Source organism: Brachyhypopomus gauderio, chromosome 3, assembly GCF_052324685.1.
Source record: "Brachyhypopomus gauderio isolate BG-103 chromosome 3, BGAUD_0.2, whole genome shotgun sequence".
In the NCBI taxonomy this organism is placed as follows: domain Eukaryota; kingdom Metazoa; phylum Chordata; class Actinopteri; order Gymnotiformes; family Hypopomidae; genus Brachyhypopomus; species Brachyhypopomus gauderio.
In genome coordinates, this window is record NC_135213.1 from 40,142,215 (window position 1) to 40,165,290 (window position 23,076).

The window sequence follows — 23,076 nt, forward strand, 5'->3', positions numbered from 1 at the left end:
ATTGTCCTGCTGAATGTTCTTCTACCAAAGGGTCAACAGCTGCCATGCAGGGATGAGCTCGGTCACCCACCATACTTAGGCAAGCCCTACTGCCCAAACGTTCATACACAGGTATCAGCGACCCCAGGGCTTAGAAAACATCCCCCATACCATTCCCCACACCATTCCCCACACCATTCCCCACACCATTCCCTACACCATCCCCCACACCATTCCCCACACCATTCCCCACACCATCCCCCACACCATTTCCCACACCATTCCCCACACCATCCCCCACACCATTCCCCACACCATCCCCCACACCATCCCCCACACCATCCCCCATACCATCCCCCACACCATCCCCCACACCATCCCCCACACCACCCCCCACACCATCCCCCACACCATTTCCCACACCATTCCCCACACCATTCCCTACACCATCCCCCACACCATTCCCTACACCATTCCCCACACCATTTCCCACACCATTCCCCACACCACCCCCCACACCATTCCCCACACCATCCCCCACACCATCCCCCACACCATTCCCCACACCATCCCCCACACCATTCCCCACACCATTCCCCACACCATTCCCCACACCATCCACCACACCACCCCCCACACCATCCCCCACACCATTCCCCACACCATCCCCCACACCATCCCCACACCATCCCCCACACCATCCCCACACCATCCCCCACACCATTCCCCACACCATCCCCCACACCATTCCTCTCCACCAGCCACCACACCATCCCCCACACCATTCCCCACACCATCCCCCACACCATTCCCCACACCACCCCCCACACCATCCCCCACACCATCCCCCACACCATCCCCCACACCATTCCCCACACCATCCCCCACACCATTCCCCACACCATTCCCCACACCATCCCCCACACCATTCCCCACACCATCCACCACACCATTCCCCACACCATTCCCCACACCATCCCCCACACCATTCCCCACACCATTCCCCACACCATCCCCCACACCATCCCCCACACCATTCCTCTCCACCAGCCACCACACCATCCCCCACACCATTCCCCACACCATCCACCACACCACCCCCCACACCATCCCCCACACCATTCCCCACACCATCCCCCACACCATCCCCCACACCATTCCCCACACCATCCCCCTCCACCAGCCACCACTATCAACAGGAAGGGCACACTGTCCAACTCTGACCATGTCCAAAGCAGGTGCAACGTACATCTGGATTAATCTGACCAGGCGATATTTCTCCACTGTATGATGATCCAGTTTTTGCCCAGTGGAGAGTTTCTGTTTTCCTTAGCCAGCAGTGGCACTCAAACTGGTGGTCTGCTGTGTGTGTGTGTGTGTGTGTGTGTGTGTGTGTGTGTGTGTGTGTGTGTGGTTGTGTAGCCATTTGTCTGATTTCAGATCCAGTGCCATTCGCACTTTGTCCAATCAAGACTCTGCACCAGGTCTTTGAGACAATCAAGACAGCCACACCCACTCACCTGTGCTGCATAAAGATCTGTTTCTGTTTCCAGAAGAGATCAGGAGGACAGGCACAGTAGGGGAGATATGAGTGGGCGTGGCTGAGATAGGAGTGGGCGTGGTTGAGTTAGGAGTGGGCGTGGCTGAGACAGGTGTGGGCGTGGCGGAGATTGGGGTGGGTGTGACTGAGATAGGAGTGGGCGTGTCTGAGATAGATGGAGAGAGACCTTGTTACCGATTGTTTGTGTTGTGTTCATTTTGCCTTGCATTTGTGTGTTATTACTTTGAGAATTGGTGTATGACTGTCTGGTTAAGATTTTGAGATTGTATTTTTCTCTTTACCAACCTTGTAAATAATGTTAGTGTAAGTGTTAGTGTAAGTGTAATTGTATGTAAGTGTTAGCTTAAGTGTGTTAGTGTAAGTAATTGTTAGTGTAAGTGTAAGTAATTGTTAGTGTAAGTGTAAGTAATTGTTAGTGTAAGTGTTATTGTGCAGTATATGTTGATATATGTTGAATGTGACTAGTCAAATCAAATCAAATATATTTGTATAGCGCAAAGTGAAGAGAAGAGTGTGACTTTCATTCTTCTTGGGTTCTGCCCTGTTGATGTGTTTATGTGTTGATGTGTTGATGTGTTTGTGTTGTTGTGTTAGGAGGTGAGTGTAAAGCTGTTTCTTTTGTACAGGATTAGTTAGTTGGCGTTTTTTGGGTAGGTTTTGTTTAGTACTTTGGCCTGAAGCTAATCACATCATTGTTGCATTTGTATCTATTGAGAGAGTGTAGATCATAAAGTCAAAGGTGTAGTGAAGTACACAGTGGAGTTTAGACATGAGGTGGAACCTTTAAATTAGACTCTGTATTAGAAAAAAGAAACGTATATAGATCGTAACATTCATTGCATTGTAAATCAGTACATCAGTCCTTTATCTTTGGGTTTCATAATTCCATTGTTGTCAAAGTAACAACTGGTAATGTAAACAGATAAAGCATTTCTGCAATGTCCATTAGCATTAAAATGTCCTGCCACTAGAAAAGACAAATCCTTGTTTCTGATGCCCAAGGTTTTCCCTCCATCTCTCCATTCTCTCCATCTCTCCAATGTAGAGCAGATCAACTGAATTCTGATATTGTTCAATTCATGGTTTAGACCAAAAACAAGAAGTTGGCTTTGTTTATGAAAACAACAGTACTATTGGGCCAACTGCTCCTCCTTCATATATAAACAAGAAAGAATAATGCATGTTAAAAAAAATGTTAACTGCAGTGTCCCAGTTGAGGGCCAATGCCCCAGAAACCACAGTAACAATATCTAACTGAGGCAAACGCCAGGCCAAAGACGTTTTTAACTTTGATTTAAACACATCTAGCCTCAGAGCCCTTCTAATATCCTCCAACAGCTGGTTCCGTTTAGAAACAGCACAGTAGCTAAACACTGTCTCTCCACGCTTCGTTTCTACCTCAGGCAGGACTAACTGATTAGTTCTTAATGACCGAAGGTTCCTGCCCGGCTCATAGCTCTGCACCAGATCTCTAACTATTTATTTCTTCCCTTTTGGGTGTTGCAGTTAAGTCTGAAAATTCATAATTAAATATCAGCATCTATTATAAACCTATAGACACTCATCCCTGTTTGCAGTATAACTCTTCACATTCTAGCTTACCTCAGAGAAACCAAGACTTGCTGAAAGCTGATAGAGACATTCAAACTTGTTGTACATAAACCGATATGAAGTAAACGAAGTTGATGATGATGATGATGATGTGTGTGTGTGTGTGTTTGCATGTAATATGGATTTTTTATAACTAATCGTAACCTTAGTAATCTAAAATGTTTTCAGTTAAGAAAATATACAGTATGTACTCACTGTACAGTAACTCTTTTCCTGTGGTTTTCCTGAACAGGCATTATTTGTTCCAAAAAACATATGAAACACACACACACACACACACACACACATCTCTCTCTCTCTCTCTCTCGCTCTCTCTCTCTCTCTCTCTCTCTCTCTCTCTCTCTCTCTCTCTCTCTCTCACACACACATTCTGCAGCCACCTGCACCAATCATAATCCATGTCCACCCCACCATGTCTGGGGTGTGTTTTGGCATTCATGCTCTAGACCCCCTCTGTGCTAAAGCAGGCGGCATAGACTTCCAGTTTCCCAGCATAAACATCTCCCACCTTCAACACGCACGCACACGCACACACACACACATGCACACGCACACACACACACGCGCACACGCACGCGCGCGCACACGCACGCGCACACGCACGCGCACGCACGCACGCACGCACGCACACACACACACACACACACACACACACACACACACACACACACACACACAACCGCCTCTAGTTCTCCACTCCTTGGTCTGCAGGGGGGAGCTAGTGTAAAGTGAGGATGAAAACAAGGATGAAGGAGAATGAAGTGCAGAGGTGGGTGAGAGCAGACAGACAGACAGACAGACAGACAGAGAAAGAGAGAGGCTACTGAAAGATTGGAGAGGCAGGAAGAAGAGACGAGTGAAGGAAGTACAAAGATGCGGCCCGTGAGATAATGGCACAGCTGCAGAAACATTACTTCACTACTTCTTCACTTACTTCATTACTTTATTACTTCACTAATTCACTATTCACTACTTCATTACTTCACTACTTCATTACTTCAGTACTTCACTACTTCATTACTTCACTACTTCATTACTTCACTACTTCATTACTTCACTACTTCACTACTTCACTACTTCATTACTTCACTACTTCACTAATTCATTACTTCACTACTTCATTACTTCACTACTTCACTAATTCATTACTTCACTACTTCATTACTTCACTACTTCATTACTTCACTATACTAATTCATTACTTCACTACTTTGTAGCGTACATAAGCAATAAATATCTATATATGTGAAAAATAAATATATACTAAACGGCTATAGAAAAAAAATATATATATTATAATTATAATATAATAACAAATAAGCGGACAGATTATGTGTACGTTAAACTGGTATACACATGGGCCAATCAGAAGAGTACCAGGATCGCTACGGAGCTCAGGCAACCAGCAACTCAAGAAAATTACTTGGCACTGTTGGGCATTTGAAAAGGCATTCACATTTATTGACAATAGGTAAGTAAACAAACAAAACACAAAAAAATATTAGAAAGGACTGTGTCTAATTTGGGTAGAAAATAAATAAATCAAAATATTCAGGGTGATTAAATCAATATAAATTCAATGTGTGTCTTTGTGTTAATGTCCTTCTCTTTTAGTTCCACAGTTGATGGAACCATTCAGTCCATGGAGTTTACAAGATAAGTGTTCCTCCTACCAGTTCTTGTTGATATTTAGCTCAACTCAAGGAAGTTTCAATTCAATTGTTGTCCAGGGAATGTGGGAAACCCTCTAGGTTACTCTGGGAGGCTCGCCATCAATGGATTGGTCCGAATCATCCAACCAACAAAAAACCTGACCTATAATAAGGCCATGTTTATCTTATTACTATATTATACATACATACAAATACACAAAACAGTAATAAAGAACGTAATTTACAATTAAATGAAAATATGTATAGTGTTTGCAACACATACAATGAATAATCACATTTAATCACTATATTTACAACATTTATACACCAAAAGTAGTAATACTGGCGTTAATCAGCATAGTGTCATCATTTGCAGCACTAGGCGCCAAAACGCACTCTCGCGCATGCGCTCACGACACGGAGCTCAACTCGCGCCAAAGCTTTAAATAAGCTTAATGATAATGTGATAAATAACCCTCAACTCAATCTTTTTCTTTTAACAATAGTATTAAACATATAAACTGAGCATAAAACATGTACATGTATCACTGTATCTACTTAAAATACAAGCTAGTTTATACGGAGCTAGCATTAGCTTCAACACTATATACAAATGCAAAGTTAGCATTTCTGCTTACCAGTGCAAGTCTAATATGTTCGTCGTTCCTCGACGAAATATTTCCCTCAGGTGTTTTTATGATTAGCAACAGGTTAATAAATATCTACTTAGACTTATTTCACTTGTTTTAACTGTTTAAATTCGTTGCTATCTGTCTTGCAGCAGGAGAACCCTCACTCTCGTCTGCTGGCAGGATGCAAAGAGAATCGAAATCTCCGTCAGCGGGAATAACTCTCCCCTTCTGTCCAAGTCGCCACCTGATTGGCTGGCTGGATTTCAGTGTACCCAATGGAAAATTTACAAAATAAATAAAATAAAAATATTATTCTTTGTCAATTTGTATTAATATCTGGAAAACTAATTTCTTAATTAAATTAGAATATTTAATTATATTTAGAATATTTAATAACAGCTTTCATATAAAAATATGGTATCCTGGTTTATAACCTGGGTTACAACTTCACTACTTCACTAATTCATTACTTCACTACTTCATTACTTCACTACTTCACTACTTCACTACTTCATTACTTCACTACTTCACTACTTCACTACTTCACTAATTCATTACTTCACTACTTCACTACTTCACTAATTCATTACTTTACTACTTCACTACTTCACTACTTCATTACTTCATCACTTCACTACTTCACTACTTCACTAATTCATTACTTCACTACTTCATTACTTCACTACTTCATTAATTCATTACTTCACTACTTCACTAATTCACTAATTCATTACTTTACTACTTCACTAATTCATTACTTCACTACTTCACTAATTCATTACTTCATTACTTCATTACTTCACTAATTCATTACTTTACTACTTCACTAATTCATTACTTCATTACTTTATTACTTCACTAATTCACTACTTCACTACTTCATTACTTCACTAATTCAATACTTCATTACTTCATTACTTCACTACTTCATTACTTCACTACTTCACTACTTCACTAATTCACTACTTCACTACTTCATTACTCCACTACTTCATTACTCCACTACTTCACTACTTCATTACTCCACTACTTCATTACTTCACTACTTCACTACTTCATTACTCCACTACTTCATTACTTCACTACTCCACTACTCCACTACTCCACTACTTCACTACTTCATTACTCCACTACTTCACTACTCCACTACTCCACTAATTCATTACTTCACTACTCCACTACTTCACTAATTCATTACTTCACTACTCCACTACTTCACTAATTCACTACTTCACTACTTCATTACTCCACTACTCCACTACTTCACTAATTCATTACTTCACCACTTCATTACTCCACTACTTCACTACTTCATTACTCCACTACTTCATTACTCCACTACTTCATTACTCCACTACTTCATTACTCCACTACTCCACTACTTCACTAATTCATTACTTCACCACTTCATTACTCCACTACTTCATTACTTCACTACTTCATTACTCCACTACTTCATTACTTCACTACTCCACTACTTCACCACTTCATTACTCCACTACTTCACTACTTCATTACTCCACTACTCCACTACTTCACTAATTCACTACTTCAACACTTCATTACTCCACTACTTCACTACTCCACTACTCCTCTAATTCACCACTTCATTACTCCACTACTTCACTACTTCATTACTCCACTACTTCACTACTTCATTACTCCACTACTCCATTACTCCACTAATTCACTACTTCACCACTTCATTACTCCACTACTTCACTACTTCATGGCCTACAGAACTGGATGAACCTAAAGCTGTATTTTAACCTAGAACATAAAGTTGGCAAAACACCCGATTCTTGTTCTAAATATGCCCTGTACTGATTTTGTCACCTATTCAACTGTTTGTCTTTTAAAAGCCACCGGTTTATGGTAAAATATTACTATGAGTTAGTATCAGCATTAGAGCAGTCTGACAGAAGCAGTTGTCAACACTCTTCACCCTGCCTGGGAAAACCAGATTGTTCCCCAGTCCCTAGGAGATGTCTTTCCTGACGCAACATTTCTTTGAATGTTAATGACTAAGGCAAATCACTGTGTAGTAGCCTCATGTTTCACCACAGTAAAGAGTGTTTTCCTTTTATGCAAAACTCACTAATATAATCTCTGATTTCATAGACCTACTGTAATTCCCAGTGTGTTCATTGCACTTTAAAAGCCAATAAAAATGTTCACAAAGAAAGCTATTATGATATCCCACAATGCCACACCACAACTCTGAAGTGGTTCCTCTCATTGTTGAAAGTCATCTTGAATGAGCCCTGCTTGCATGCTAAGGGCCTGGAGCGCCACCTATGGGGGGATTCAGTCTCATGACCTCCTCGTGTAACAGCACCTGACAGCTCTTTATCCTTTGGTTTGTTTATTTTTTTTAGTGGGTTTGATCTTTAAGATATTCCAGGCATCATGAAGCAAACATCACAGAGGGCTTGTGGATGAAAGAGATGATGTAATTAATAGTAGATAATTATTGTGTAATTAATGACTCTACCACACAGTGCATGAGTGTACATCTTTCCGCATTTGGGTCTCACATGCTAACAGAAACACACACAAGAACACACAAATTGCTTTTCCTCCCTTATGGCTTCTCCTGCCACTACAGGGGCCAAACGTGCTCTGATGTATCTGCTCCTTCTATCACCTCACACCACAGCACTCATCCAATCTTCCCGCTCAACTCATCATGCCTCTCTGCCATGGCAGCGCCTCTTGAAGATTTTTTTTTATTTTTTTTTTATGTTGTGACTCGATCATAACAAGTGACTCACAGACGTCCCCAGAGTACTTTCACAAACGTAGCAAAAACGTAAAGACGTTTTTCTGTTGTACAAGCATCTGTGAGCACAAAAGAAGTGTTCAAAGATCACTGGATCAATGGATCACTACTGGGGATTAATAATGGAATGTCTGCTGTTTTCATCTGGTCAGAGAAGAGATGAAATATCTCCGTAAATGTGCATATCTTTAATGTGCATATGTTGAAATATTTTCAACATTCCTTTTATTTAAATATTTAAATGATGCAGCCTGAGGCTCATATATATTTGCTTTATGGTGATTAGATTACAATAGCAAGTTATTTTTTCAATAGCTTTTGGACCAAAGGGGTTTTTTTGTTCTGTTAAGTAAAGTTCTTGCCGGAAACACTGGATTGTGGGTCTACCAATCTATCCATTTCTAGGTGGACAGACTGTACTAAACAGGAATGTACTAGATGATTACTCACTACATGAATATGCAGTAGACAGCTGTGCACATGAGTATGCTCCAAACAAGTATACACTAGATGAGTATGCACTCAGACTAGATCACACTGCAGTCTCTAGCAGTCATGCAGTCTCAGACTGCATGCTCTAAATGAGTATGCATGAGATAAGTATGCTATAGATTGGTATCCACTAGAATATGCACGAATATAGAAGATGAGTTTGCATTAGAGCAAAGTATCAGATTGCAGTCTTCAGGCCAGGACACAGCAACGTTTTGTGTTTTCTCTGATTACACCCAGTAATTCAGCCCATCAGATCATTACAGAGCTGCTCCGGGTGTATCTACACAGAGGAAGTACTAAACTCTCCATGCTATGACCAGCTGACCTCAGACATTACCACCTTTATATTGTTAATGATGTCACTGCCCTAATTCATCACATTTTGTCATTTAAAAGCTGACATGTTCCATGTTGTAAACGAACCATCCAAATGTATAAATAAGTAGAACTAAACTGTAAAGCCTGTTCGTGTGCTGAAAGCTGTTTGGTGGATTAGATCATTTTGTCACTTGTCCCCTAGTTTTTGAACAGTTGCACAGTTGCCTCAGGCCAGTGACAGCAGACAGTTGAAAAATGCAACCTGTGTTCATAATATCTGGGCAACTTCACCAGCATCCACTTCATTTCCAACAGCACAAGTCCCTGGTGAATAAATCATATGAAGTAACAATACCACATACCCAAAGTCTTGAATTCTGCCTAATGATTAATAAATGACAAGAAATGTAAACATCAACAACTATGTAAAGACTTGCAGGAGTAGTAAAGATGTGAGAGAATCCTCACAGATTACCAATTTTGACTGTGTACAAACAAACAACATATTTAAGCACTTAAATATAATAAAATATTCAGTACAGCTGAGATACATCCAGTGAAACAATGGACATCAGCTGTGTGGGGTTCAATGTTCCCACTTCCATAACCCTTTCAAACGCAACCTTCAAACTTATTTATGTAACAAGGACAATAATGGCTAGCTGACATCGTGAACAGCTCTTGGTAACCTAGATTTGTTCTGGCACTAGAGGAGAAGTCTCCAGAGACACTAGCTTAATTACTGAAGTCAAACTGGCTTAGAGATGCACACTTTAGCCAAGCCAGACTGTATTTCTGGAATTTTCATTTGTCCACTTTATTTGCCTTTCAGCCAACGGATGAATGAGGCTTCTGAGTGAAATCATAAGAAAAAATATGAGGGAATAACAGCAGTAAGATAAAAATAATTCAAAGGAAAAAATATATAGATATATGTAATATACAGGTAATACATTCCAGAGAAACATGACATTTCAGACAGAAGCCTTCATCAGCTGTAAAGGAAAGTGCTATAGACTGCTGCAGAAAGTACTCATACATACACACATATATATATATATATATATATATATATATATATATATATATATATATATATATATATATATATATATATATATATATATATATATATATATATATATATATATTAGGGGTGGGCATAGATTAATTTTTTTAATCTAGATTAATCTCACTGAAATCTTGAAATCTTGATTAATCTATATTAAAATGGCTCATATGCGTGCTACCCAAGTAATAAAAGTCAGTCATTGAGATAGGGTTTCTTAATACAGAGGGTGCATTAGACCAGGGACTCATCTCCTGTTTCCAAAATGCATCAATGACTGCTTGAGGAAGCTTTTCTACTTTGATACTTGAAGAAAAAAAAACAAGCTCAAAAAAATGTAGGCTACTCGTGTTCAACGGATTATTCAGTTAAACATGAATTTGTAAGCTTACATACTGTAGCCTTCATTAAAAGGGGTTGATAACATGTTTTTTCAGCTAAACATGATATTTGAAATGTAAGCCAACATTTAGTACATTTAGTACATTAGTACATTTAACCTCATGGACGTAATTTGGGGGGGACTTTTTCAAAAGTCAGCTTTGGTCCTCTGTAGTTTTAACGGTTAAAAATAAATATTTAAATAGCGACGAATCTAGCGCTAGGACCATGCAGAAAACGACCGCTCCGACAAACCTGGCGACTTCGTGGCTGCATCCATGTAAACACACGTACGATTTGTAATTCACAGGTTTGAAAACTCGTTCTCGCCCCTACTGTGCAATTTGGTTAGGAATACAGCCGAGCTAAACTATCAAGTTGAAAGTCATCATAGTTTGCTTACCCATTTTGACCCAGTTCCCAACTGAACTTTAAGAATAGATTAACGGCGATAATTTTTATATCGCCCGATAAGAGTATCAAATTAACAACCGCTGTTAACACCGTTTAACACCATATGCTCAGTAAAAAGAGCAAACACTTCACAGTCAGTTGCATGTTAGGGTCACATAGCCTTAAAGAATGTTTAACCCAATATGAAGTTTGGTGTTAGATGTGTGAAGTCGTGGAGCTGATTATCTTCCAGAGGTCCGAGGAATCTCATTAAGTTCTATGCCATCATGTACATCATTTCCTAGGATGCTTCAATCAAAAGCGTGTTAGTCCTGCCAAAATACACCTTCAAAGATGGTTCACCAGTCACATGTATCTTCTGCAGTCACCCGTCCAGTCCTCGGATCTAAACACCACTGCAGCTTCCAAACAGAGAGCAAAGTGCATAGTGCCGTCACGTTTGCACGTGTTTTCTCCCATTTCAGAGAACATCGGGGCACTAATGTCTTGGCTTCTTCTGCCTTTCACGGCACTTGACTAATTTCGTAGGGTGCACATGCATTTATTCACACTTTTTAACATACCTGCAACAAGGCGGGTGGGGCAACGCAACAGGGCATATGCCAGTCAGTGCCAGGGTGTTTCTGAACCCATGTTGGCTTAAATAAGTTCTTGCACTCCTACTTTCTCAGACCTGCATTTTACTCAAAGGCAAGTGCAATCCAGTCTTTTCCTCATTTAAACCAGGAGCATAAATACATAGGAATTTGAATGAAAAGCACCTCACTAAAAATATATCTCTCAATAACTAAGTACAACTGAATACATTTTCTGTAAGGACTGTTAAATATGAATCAGACATTTTGTTATTATGGACAGAAAAATTGATCATTTGTAATGTCACAGCTATTTAAATATTTAATATATTGTATTCTCATCATAGTGAACAATAATAATAATGCTTTCAGTGCCGTATATTTTGTGTGGTGACTGTATTTCTCTGACATGTATGTGTAAGGCTACAGACCACAGCCAGACGCTCACAGATAAAACCAAACATTCATTTTAAGAGAGACACTCCAGATCCACACTTGCTAAGCAGGTGTGGGTCAAATCAGAGTGCGCCAGTACTTATGGGACACATGCAGAGAAAAATGAGACTGGTTAGAAATCACCAAAACCAGAATGCAACCTGACAGACTGAACAAAGGTGATAAAGGCCAGTAAACAGAAACACAAACACGGGAGAAAACTTTCAGCACACATGGAAATACTGTGGAAGTGAAAACAGACAGATAACATGGGCAGGTGAAAACATTTAATCAGCGAAATCGGATTAAGGGAGAGAGCTGTGACTGGTGGGTGCTGGCAGGTGGATGCTAGAAGATGTAGTCTGAGACGGGCTTGACATTAGAACTGGCAGGGAGCGTGATGGTACAACCACAGAACCACAACTGCCACACACACTTTCAGAGACATCCATGCACAGTTTTAGAGGCATCCACTTATACTTTCAGAGACATCCACCCACAGTTTTAGAGGCATCCACCCACACCTTCAGAGGCATCCACCCACACATTCAGAGGCATCCACCCACATATTCAGAGGCATCCACCCACACATTCAGAGGCATCCACCCACACATTCAGAGGCATCCACCCACAGTTTTGAGGCATCCACCCACAGTTTTAGAGGCATCCACCCACAGTTTTAAAGGCATCCACCCACAGTTTTAGAGGCATCCACCCACAGTTTTAGAGGCATCCACCCACAGTTTTAGAGGCATCCACCCACACTTTCAGAGGGGTTGTACACCTTATTTATGCACTTTGTCCAAAAATAGGGTCCTAGTGTTGTTACCTTAGCAGATTAAGAAAGCACTAAATGCACTGCTGTTTGTGATATTTTCTGAGATATTTTAAAAGAATTTTGGTATTTGAGTAGGTTTACATTAATTAATGCCATTTTTATTCCATTCCACCAACAGTTACAATAACTTGGAGAGCAAATTGGAGAGCATTCTGAAATATTTAGTATTCTTAGCAATACTACTTTATAGTGGTTGCAAAACACCAGTGAGTCTCCTCCAATAAAAAAACAACTGTTTTAGAAGTAAAGCTCCTGAATACTTTAAGAGGCACAACCCCCTGACTCCATTTAGAGGCACAACCCCCCTGACTCCATTTAGAGGCGAGGCACAACCCCCCCCCCCCCCCGACTCCATTTAGAGGCACAACCCCCCCCTGACTCCATTTAGAGGCACAACCCCCCCCCCCGACTCCATTTAGAGGCACAACCTCCCCCCCCCCCCCCCCCCCCCGACTCCATTTAGAGGCACAACCCCCCTGACTCCATTTAGAGGCACAACCCCCCCGACTCCATTTAGAGGCACAACCCCCCGACTCCATTTAGAGGCACAACCCCCCTGACTCTATTTAGAGGTCAAAGCCACTGACCTTGACAAAATTGCAAAGCATGTACTTTTTTTAAATATGATGTTTGGCTTCTGTTATTCTAAAGGGAGCCTGTGAACCTTGACCCTGTCATGTGCTTTCACTCCCAAAACCTTTAGCTGGTGTTACAAACATTATGAAACAAGAAACTGCACAATTCTTATTTAATTATGTTACTTTTAACACATTCTTGTCACTTTTTAAATCTGTCCCTTTCACACATTAATATTAACTCTCAAAATTAATATTGTTTTCACAATCACTAAGTAGCTCAGTATTTGGGGGAAAAAACAGGACATATAAATGCATGTCATTCTGCTGCATTGCCTATCAGGCCACAGTCACAATAAACAGCCCAGTGTGAGGGTTTACCTGTAGGTGCATATACAACTGCTGATTTAGATTAGGGCTCATTCCATCCAAAATAATTAACATCTTGTAGACGAGAGAGGTGTTAATGGAATTTGTTGGCACAATTTCCCTTGCCATCGATTTTGGGGTGTGTGTGTGTGTGTGTGTGTGTGTGTGTGTGTGTGTGTGCATGTGTGCGCGTGTGTGTGTGTGTGTGTGTGATACTGCAACATTCTCAGAGGCAGACCATCAGTCTGAACCTGTCTGAACAGAAAGGATGGGGGCCGTGTGATTTTGGTAATTATAGTAAACAACCATCTCACTAATGGATGAGAATGTGTGGGCCCAGAAATGCAGTGGAAGACAGGAGAAACCCCAGCGTCACGCCTGCTGCAGTCAAAAAGGGAAAACACTGTGTTTGGGATTCTGTAGGCCAGTAAGGAAATTGCATTATGCATTAACTGGAAAGATGCATGTTGCATAACTAAATCCACGTGGAATACTGAGTAGTTGGTCTGAGTAGTTGGTCTACTCTGAAGCCCAAATCAAGAGCAGATCCAGCGTGAACGTGGAGAACATCAGCGGGGCTATCTGGCTATGGGTCCCACCAAGGCTCACTGTCATCTTCGCCAATGTTATCTTTCACTTCTATTGCTTTGGGTAAATCATTTTTCTCTTCAGATTACAATGCTAATGAATAGGTTCATCAAAGCGTCTGCAGAAAAGACATTTCATGCCCCCAAGAGCTCGTGACACATTTCAAGACTTTTTTTCTGTAGTAATTGATAGAGTCATGGAAGACAACGACTCGACATCTGGCCCACGCCAAGCAGCTCGGAGAAAAACCAATTTGCACAGCATCTGCAGCCCCGGCAGCCAGGAGTCATCCCGCCTTTTTTAAAAGAGGGAAATGGCAGCAATTAAAACCCCATTCTGCTTACACACGGGGAGCGTTACTTACATCATGGTTAATCAATGTGGCGCCGGTGTGCCAGTGCACTTTACGGCAGCGCTGATGCGAATGTGAGATCACATTTTACTTAGAGATCGTGTTTATGTTGAAACTCTCCTGGGCCATTTTCTGTTTACATATTATCTCTAATTTCATGGTTATAAACATGATCTTCTTATCCATTTCACAATTAGAAAAGGGATCTTTTGTTTGTACATTAGCGCTGCTGCTACAGTTACGCATGACGTCTTCCTAAGGCCGTTGCACATTGTGACAAATTGGAATTTAGGTATTTTTTGATGTGTGCTGTGTATTTAATTTGCTAACGCTAAGTGGATATGGGTTAATTATTATGACTTAAAGCTGTGTGATTCATAATGTATTTATCCTGTTGCCTTTCCCCTGGTAACTGTACCATTTCTTTGCTATCTGTGGTTCAACTGTAGGACTACTGTAAAACAATGCATCAGCAATATGAATGTAGCTTAGACAGAGAAGCCTGCCTCGTCTCCCACCTGTTTCCTGTTTCTTCCCACCCACTCTGTCCTCTGTTGCTTTCTTTCTTCACGCCCCCCCCCCCCCCCCCTTCACCGCTTCACCAAGCCTGCTGCTGACAACAGCTGTGGGATATTTACATGGTTATGGGGAGGGGCCTGATGATCTTCTGGTCGAAACAGCAGAGATCATTCGCAGGGGAATAAATCAGGGGGGAAAAGAGGAAGACGGAAAACACACCCAAAAGTTCATGAGCCGTACGATGAAACCACGTGAAGCTTGAGCTCAGCGCTGTTGGGCAGCGTTAGGCAGGCACACAAGAGAAAAAAGTTACTTCCCTGCGTGCTAAACTGTCTAAGGAAGCGTTTCCTGTCTTTCTAGAGGACTGTTGAGAACTAGGAAGGTGCAGAACTTGTACAGGGTGTGAAACAACTCACCGCAGGATCAGGAGAGGGAAGCTGGTAAGCTCGAGAGCATTTCCATTTTGTTTGAACTTGTGCATGATTTAGCAACATTGTTCCTTAATGGCTTGAAATACGTCCTGGCTTTAAATACTCTAAATACTTTAATAGGGCCGATGCCATTTCTACATGCTGTCACTTATAACTCAATAAGGAGTAGATGACAGCAAAGACTTTTCAAAGAATGATGTCCGTTATATTCAATTAATCTGAAATATACAAGTTGCAGGTGTCTTTCATGTTTATGACATGTGGCCTGTTTGTGTGTGTGTGTGTCAGAGAGAGAAAGAGAGAGAGAGAGAGAGAGAGAGAGACAGAGAGAGAGAGAGAGAATGTTTTCAGGCATACCAAACACTTAGTTCTGATATGAAATATGTGAGATAAACATCTGCACCAGTGTTTTTTCCACTGTCACATAAGAACAGTTTGTTTCAGTATATGCTTCATTATGGATATAGTGTCTCTGCTTAGATACCTGTGCTAGCCCTTAGCACTCACAATTAAAACCTTAAGGCTTGGAACAGGTCAATATATGTAACTAAAAACTGAATGTCAACATGTATCTGGTTAATGTGGTAGTTGTTTGCAGCCACCAATAATTCTTGTTGACTCACAAAATGAGTACAAAAGGCATGGGAATAAATTCATCATATTTATCCTACATTATGTACTATTTGGTACACATTGTGACAAAAAACAGCATTTCACAGAGACCTCAACAGTGGATGATCTGAGGACATCAGTCATGGAGAAAATACATTCAGCAGTTCCAAAACACGGACCTATATACAGGAAGTAGACCTTTCCAGGATATACCATGAACATAGACATAAATGTGTCAAACACTACGATAAGTGAAAGAAGACACCAGCATGATCTCACGGGCTCTACCACAACTGTAAAGTATCAAGAGGGGAAAAAAAACACCAAATAATCTAGCGTTCTTTGCTTGTTAGTTCTTGAATACAATCGTGAACATATAAATTTAATATCAACCTGCATGATTGTTTTTGAATCATAAATAATTGCAATTGAGAAAAGAAAAAAAAAGCACGTTCTTAAGGTCCAAAGCAAACCACCCCGTCTGTGACACATGGTTTCTTGGGTGTGTACAGCTGCCAGTAGATCTGGCTCTCGTATCATGACCGAAGACGTGACATCTGACAGCAGCGGGGTGAACTCAGAAGGACACAGAAGCTCAGGACTCCATGTCCAACCCAAACTCAGTGGAAGGGCTTCAGGACAATGACCTGAAATATGACACTTTTGCTGTTTAAGGCCAAACAGTTTAATGTTCCTCACTAACGGCTAAGAAGACAGGGCCCTACCCATACCAAATTGTTATTCTACAAAACCTTGTGTCACTTTTCCATACTTAATATAAAAAATACATTGAATTTTGTTACGACCCACACCGCCCAACACATTTATACTGAGGTCCAGGTCATAGGAGGAGCAGCAACACAATATGTGGCGAATGTGACGAAGTAAACGAATAACCACATGAGACAATAATCAGAACACGACCAGACATGGAGCCAAACATGTGAGACGATAATCAGAACATGATGAGACATGGAGCCAAACATGTGAGACGATAATCAGAACACGACCAGACATGGAGCCAAACATGTGAGACGATAATCAGAACATGATGAGACATGGAGCCAAACATGTGAGACGATAATCAGAACATGATGAGACATGGAGCCAAACATGTGAGACGATAATCAGAACATGATGAGACATGGAGCCAAACATGTGAGACGATAATCAGAACATGATGAGACATGGAGCCAAACATGTGAGACGATAATCAGAACATGATGAGACATGGAGCCAAACATGTGAGACGATAATCAGAACATGATGAGACATGGAGCCAAACATGTGAGACGATAATCAGAACATGATGAGACATGGAGCCAAACATGTGAGACGATAATCAGAACATGATGAGACATGGAGCCAAACATGTGAGACGATAATCAGAACATGATGAGACATGGAGCCAAACCTGTGAGACGATAATCAGAACATGATGAGACATGGAGCCAAACATGTGAGACGATAATCAGAACATGATGAGACATGGAGCCAAACATGATCTTCTAATGAGCCTGTAAAGTTCATCTTGATCAAACTTCAGAGGGAAATCTGGCGAGAGCGGCACTCAAGAAAAGAAACACACAAAACTAACAATAAAAGACAACTGTCCTCACACACCCTCTAACAAAAGCCAAAATCTCCCAACCAACCTATCAAAACAAAACAAAATTAAAATGGTGCCCGCCCCCTAATGAAGCTTAATCATGTAGAACACCTACAGTGGTGCGCGTTGTACAGGGCGCCCGAACTAACCTGCCCAGTTTACCACTCAACATGATACCATCAAACAAGGAATCTCAGATTCCCCTTGATTTGGGAAAGATAGCAAAGATCGCGTAAAACCATGTCCTACGCAATAAAATCACCAAACCTAAAATCTTCTCAGAGGCGTAATAAAATAAAATAAAAGTGTTTGACACAAACACAGGTAATGTCATCTTGCTCATGCAAAAATCGAGGAAGCTCAAACACCCGAATGTGGCTTCTTAACGAAGTCGGGAATCCCATTGGACATCGGACTGTCCACAGGTGTTCTAAAAACAACTGTGATCAGGACATTCTCCACAGTTCTTAACTGTTAAAACTCAAAGGCTTCACAGACCCGTAACACTTTATAGTCCACGTATATGTCTGTATGTCACTGCAGTGCACAGTGTACAGAAGACAGCGCTCACACTCAATATTCAATTTCTCTTTAGTGCACATTTTATTGCAGTCCACCATCAAGCAATTAATTAGTGAAATAAATTAATTTCTCCTGACTATATGAAAACGTACCACAGTTCCACTCAGCAAACACACATGTACATATTCTTTGCACAGATGCGAATCCTAATAGTATAGACAGAAGGAGCTGGTGAATGCTAAGGTCTTGTCCTGGAGGCAGATAGCTGTGGTGATCAAGGTCAAAAACGAAGGCCAACGCAATCAGATCAACCCGATCCCTATTTGGAAATTCTCCAAGTTAGTGTTTGGAGAAAGTCTAAATGTGTTTTTTTTTTTTTTCCTTTTTGAGCTGTGACTTTATGATTAATATGTGGTCGAATAACAGTTCTTCCTCTAACATACCTCCGGTACAAGAAAGCAAAACAAAAACAAAACAAACCAAAGAACAACAACAACAGGTAAACACAACAAATGAACCAATTACAGCACTTATGGCCTCCCTCAGGCTGTCAGTCAGTTTAATAGTTTTGTAGTGGAAGAGTTTTGGTTTCAATATTTACACTTTTAGGTAAAAAATTAGGCATCAATTAATTATAGAATATGGAGAATATTACTATTCTTTGTAAAAGACCCCATATTTAAATTATTTATTTACAGCTAACTATCTGAATTGGTAGGCAAAATAAACTTTGCAAACAGATAAGCTCTATATAAATGCTGACATACTCATGGTTGGGCTCACACGTTTGGTCTTACACAACCCCTGAACCCTTTCCTCGCTCTTCCACCATTTGAGATGCCAGCAAAGAATTCCCCTCTTCTCTGTCACCGGGTACTGTAATGTCTATAAGCACTCACTCTATATTTCTCTCTCTCTGACTCTCTCTCTCTCTCTCTTTCTCTCTCACTCTCTCTTTCTCTCGGACTCTCACTATCTTTCTCTCTGACTCTCCCTGACTCTCTCTCCCTCTCTCTCTCTCCCTCTCCCCCTCTCTCTCCCTCTCAGCTGTCTCTTTCAGTCTTTCCCAGGAAGCTTCCACACGTGTTCACTCTGCAGAAATGGCATATAATGAAACCTCTATTGGAAACGAGGGTGACTTGGGACCGTACCCAGATATGAGTGAGTAGGGTGGAATACTGTGGACATCACACATTCAAACTCTGCTATACTGTATTAGTAGGCCTATGCATATGTGTGACACATTTATTTACACGTTTACATGTTTACATGTTTGGAGTAATGGCAGCAAAAAATCTGTGTGTGTGCGTGTGTGTGAAGAAATAAACATTTTATTGAAGTACAAAAAGTTTCCAGAGACAAAGAATAATGAGTTTCCTGTTTCTCTAAAAACCTTTTGCATTGCAATACAATGTTAAATCTCTTCCTGTACATATATCTAAGATACACTGCAGTTACTCACTTGTGTATACACACACACACACGTGTACATTAGTAGGTAAGATACTGAGGGTGTCAGAGGTGTCTGTACACATGGAGCAGGTTCAGCTGGCATCACATTGCGTGGTCAGTTCTGTATTCAACATGACGACTGTCAGTATTGATCAATAGTGAATGCAGTGATTACACACCTGTGTCTGATGTCCATGCACGGTGTGAGCCATTCACTGCTGCTGGTGTTTCACCTCCGGTCCGCGTCCGAGCTGCGGGGAGCACGTCTCTGCTGGCGGAGGAGGACGGATGTTCTGCTCAGAGGGAGAGGTGCAGGGGAGGCCCGTTCAGCCCAGGGAGCCCAACCGCGCTGCCCCAGCGGACCTCCCTGGCCACTACGTGCACTGAGCACAAGCCCCTGGCTGTATCAGTCAATTCTGCATTGTAGAGGACTGGCTGAGGAACACAAATCCAGCCATCAGAGCAGTAAAGCACTGTGGACTGGATGGCTAAATTTAATTCTGCTTCACGTCTGGACATTTAATCCATTTTAACACTGTGATTTAGCTCATGATTAGACACAGTGTGGGTCAGAGAAATCTCTGGGAGTCCAGCACTCTAAACATTTTATAACATGCTTAACCCAGCTCAAGACGGGTTTGGAAACGAGCTGTTGCACTGAATCAGGCTGGTGCGATTAGGGACAACTCGAACAAGCCCAGAGCACGCGGTGCTTCTCCAGGGCAGAGATTAGGGGCCACTGGGGGATGTTTATACTCAAATGTATCAAAGAGAAGTTTACACAGCCATTCCAAATTCCCAAACCATAATGTAGCTATGTGGACAAGTATTAGCACATACAGTGCAATTTGTCATGGTTAAAGGCAGATTATATATGTTTTACATGGCACACATCAAAGAGCTGAAATTAATTTTTAAAATGCCAGCGCTCTATTGACATGGCCTAAACTGGGTCTGGTTGTGTTGCTAGACCTCCCTCTGATATTCCCAGGAGCGCGCACACACACACACACACACACACACACACACTCCAAACAGGCTTTGCCCACCCAGCTACAAAGTGGTGAGCTGTCTCCCCTCAGACTGATGTGAGCCAAGTGGCACTGAATAAGTGACACACAAAAAAAGCAGAGCGAAATGTCAGAGAGATGCGTTTTATTTATAAAGCTGTCTAGTCTTGGTCGGCCGCCTTTGCTTTATTTTTTTTATAGTAATACATTTCTGAACTCCATTTTCTCTGTGGAGAAGCACGGGGAAACAACCGTGGCGGTCGCTGCGGGAGCAAATTGCTGCTTCGTGACTCCTGGTGCACAGGAAACTCATAGCTAGCACTTCCGAGTCTCACCTGCCCTCTGTGGTCACCGAGCTGTGATATCCCTCCCAGAGGTGTTGGGGAAGTGTTAACGCGTGTGGCACTACAAACATCCCTCATGCCGCGCTAAAAACACCGAGACGACGCCAAGGTTGTTTCGGGGAGGCGGGAGCAGTACTTACCGTGTGAAGCGACAGGAGGAACCCGGAGCTGAAACCGTTTTAGTAGCCACATCAGAAGTCAAGGGCTCGACACCAATTTTCACAGGACCCGCAAGGTGGTCACCTGCTGCTTGTCTGCATAGTGGAGTTTAAATAAGCGTGAACGTTGCATCACTAGCGGCCGCCTGGTCCCTGAAGAGGAACAAGGCGGCTTGATCTCAGTGCTAATTGATGCCTTCCTGCTGTGACACCTGGCTCCAGGTAGTGCAGGAGACAGACACTGGTAATGCCATCTAACACACTCGTATTGAGGGCAGCTTACTGCATTGTTTAAACACTGTGATTCCATTAACACACTCTTTTCTTAGATGTGCATTTTTTTCACATTGCCTTAGTTTGAATTGAGAAACCATAAAACACATTTAGCAGAAAAGCACATTAGTTAAAACCACCTACCTCCCAGGTACAACTTGCAGGTGTTTGGTTAGTTATAGTTGTGGGCAGGAGAAGAGTATGTTTTGGAGCAAGGACCTCTGGTCCTTCATTAATGTATTTACCATCGTCTGGTCCTTCATCCGTGATCAGATTCCTCTGTCTAAATATGTTTAAGTGGTGGATCAGACAAAACCCACCAGTGACACTGACGTGTAAAAAATTTCAGCATTATTTCTGAGCCTGATAAACTGTCCCAGCTCAAAACTCAAAACCACGTTGAGTTTTCAGTTGAGCTACTGACTGTAACTGGACAAACGCAACTCTAAGATATGTGAGCATATTGAAACAAAAGCGTTTTACAAAACATATTAGGGGAAACCTCCTAAAAAACAATATTATACACTTACAAGTGAAGTAGTTAAAGAAACAAACTAACTTTATACAAAACCCTCACTGCCTCTTTTGTCTCTCTGACCTACTTGTATAGAATTAATGATGCAGTGAAAATGGAAGTATTCAGTCTAAATATACTGTGATGTGAAGACTCCACCACAGTCAGTTGATAACATGAATTTTGCCTGAACATTTTTTTTTTGTTTCTATCTTGTAAGTGCTCATTTAATTCTTGTTTTTCTGGTAAGATTGTGAAAACAGCTATTTAAAAGTATTAAATAAACAGGAGGTAAATTAAAACATGCGTCATATAGAATAAACATTATGGTTGTTTTAGGTATGACTATGCATTTATCAGACTTGTTCAGAACCAGAGACAGACGGACAGACTCAAGAATACATTACTGTCATACTCAGAAAAGAGAAGATACTAGTTTTCAGTAAATCAACCTTGTTGATATGTAACAGCAGAATCATATACAAGTTTGACAAATACGAGAATGGCACCATATGCACATATTTAGTTCCTCCAGAAAGACAGATAACCTATAAATTAGGAATGTGCTTACTGATGGAAGTTTTCATTAGTGTAGGTGAAGGCTAATTTTATCAAGTGATTATTTTTCGTTTTCTCCAAATATCATTTACTACCTGAAATGCTGCAGTAATCATGAACATTCCCAGGACTAAACCTCACTGAAAAATGTTTTTATTCCATGCAAAAAATGCCCATAGTTGAGTATCATATATTCAAACATTTTCTAAAGGCATATTAGAGATTAAAACAGAGATTAGTCTGTTCAATTGTTTAATTAATATACTTCTCCTTTAAGAATTGGAGCTATTTTCCATTTTCTTGGATAATGTGGAAAACATGATAGGTAGATTAATCTTATTGGTAGATTAAATCTAAGATTAAATTTAGATTGAGTATTAGATGTTAGATTGAGTGTATTGTTTTGTTTGTTTTGGCTGTTGTTGATGCTTGTTTTCTGTCTTTTATG

General features: G+C 41.1%; 1 protein-coding gene and 1 long non-coding RNA gene across 7 annotated transcripts in view; one reads left to right on the plus strand and one right to left on the minus strand.

Moving 5' to 3' along the window:
• LOC143509524 (uncharacterized) overlaps positions 1-20,156 on the minus strand; it is a 41,521-nt gene extending 21,365 nt beyond the window's left edge. The window contains exon 1 of the long non-coding RNA XR_013129698.1: positions 19,951-20,156. This is a non-coding gene — a long non-coding RNA (uncharacterized LOC143509524). The remainder of the gene's footprint in view (positions 1-19,950) is intronic.
• gypc (glycophorin C (Gerbich blood group)) overlaps positions 15,256-23,076 on the plus strand; it is a 40,569-nt gene continuing 32,748 nt past the window's right edge. For 2 of the 6 annotated variants that reach the window (XM_076998351.1, XM_076998352.1), the window contains exons 1-2: positions 15,275-15,585; positions 19,367-19,480. In XM_076998351.1, coding sequence (XP_076854466.1) covers positions 19,420-19,480 — 61 coding nt within the window. In that variant the 5' untranslated portion in view covers positions 15,275-15,585; positions 19,367-19,419. Of the gene's footprint in view, positions 15,586-19,366; positions 19,481-23,076 lie in introns of all 6 variants that reach the window. The other 4 variants (XM_076998350.1, XM_076998349.1, XM_076998347.1 and 1 more) reach the window with 4 other exon arrangements.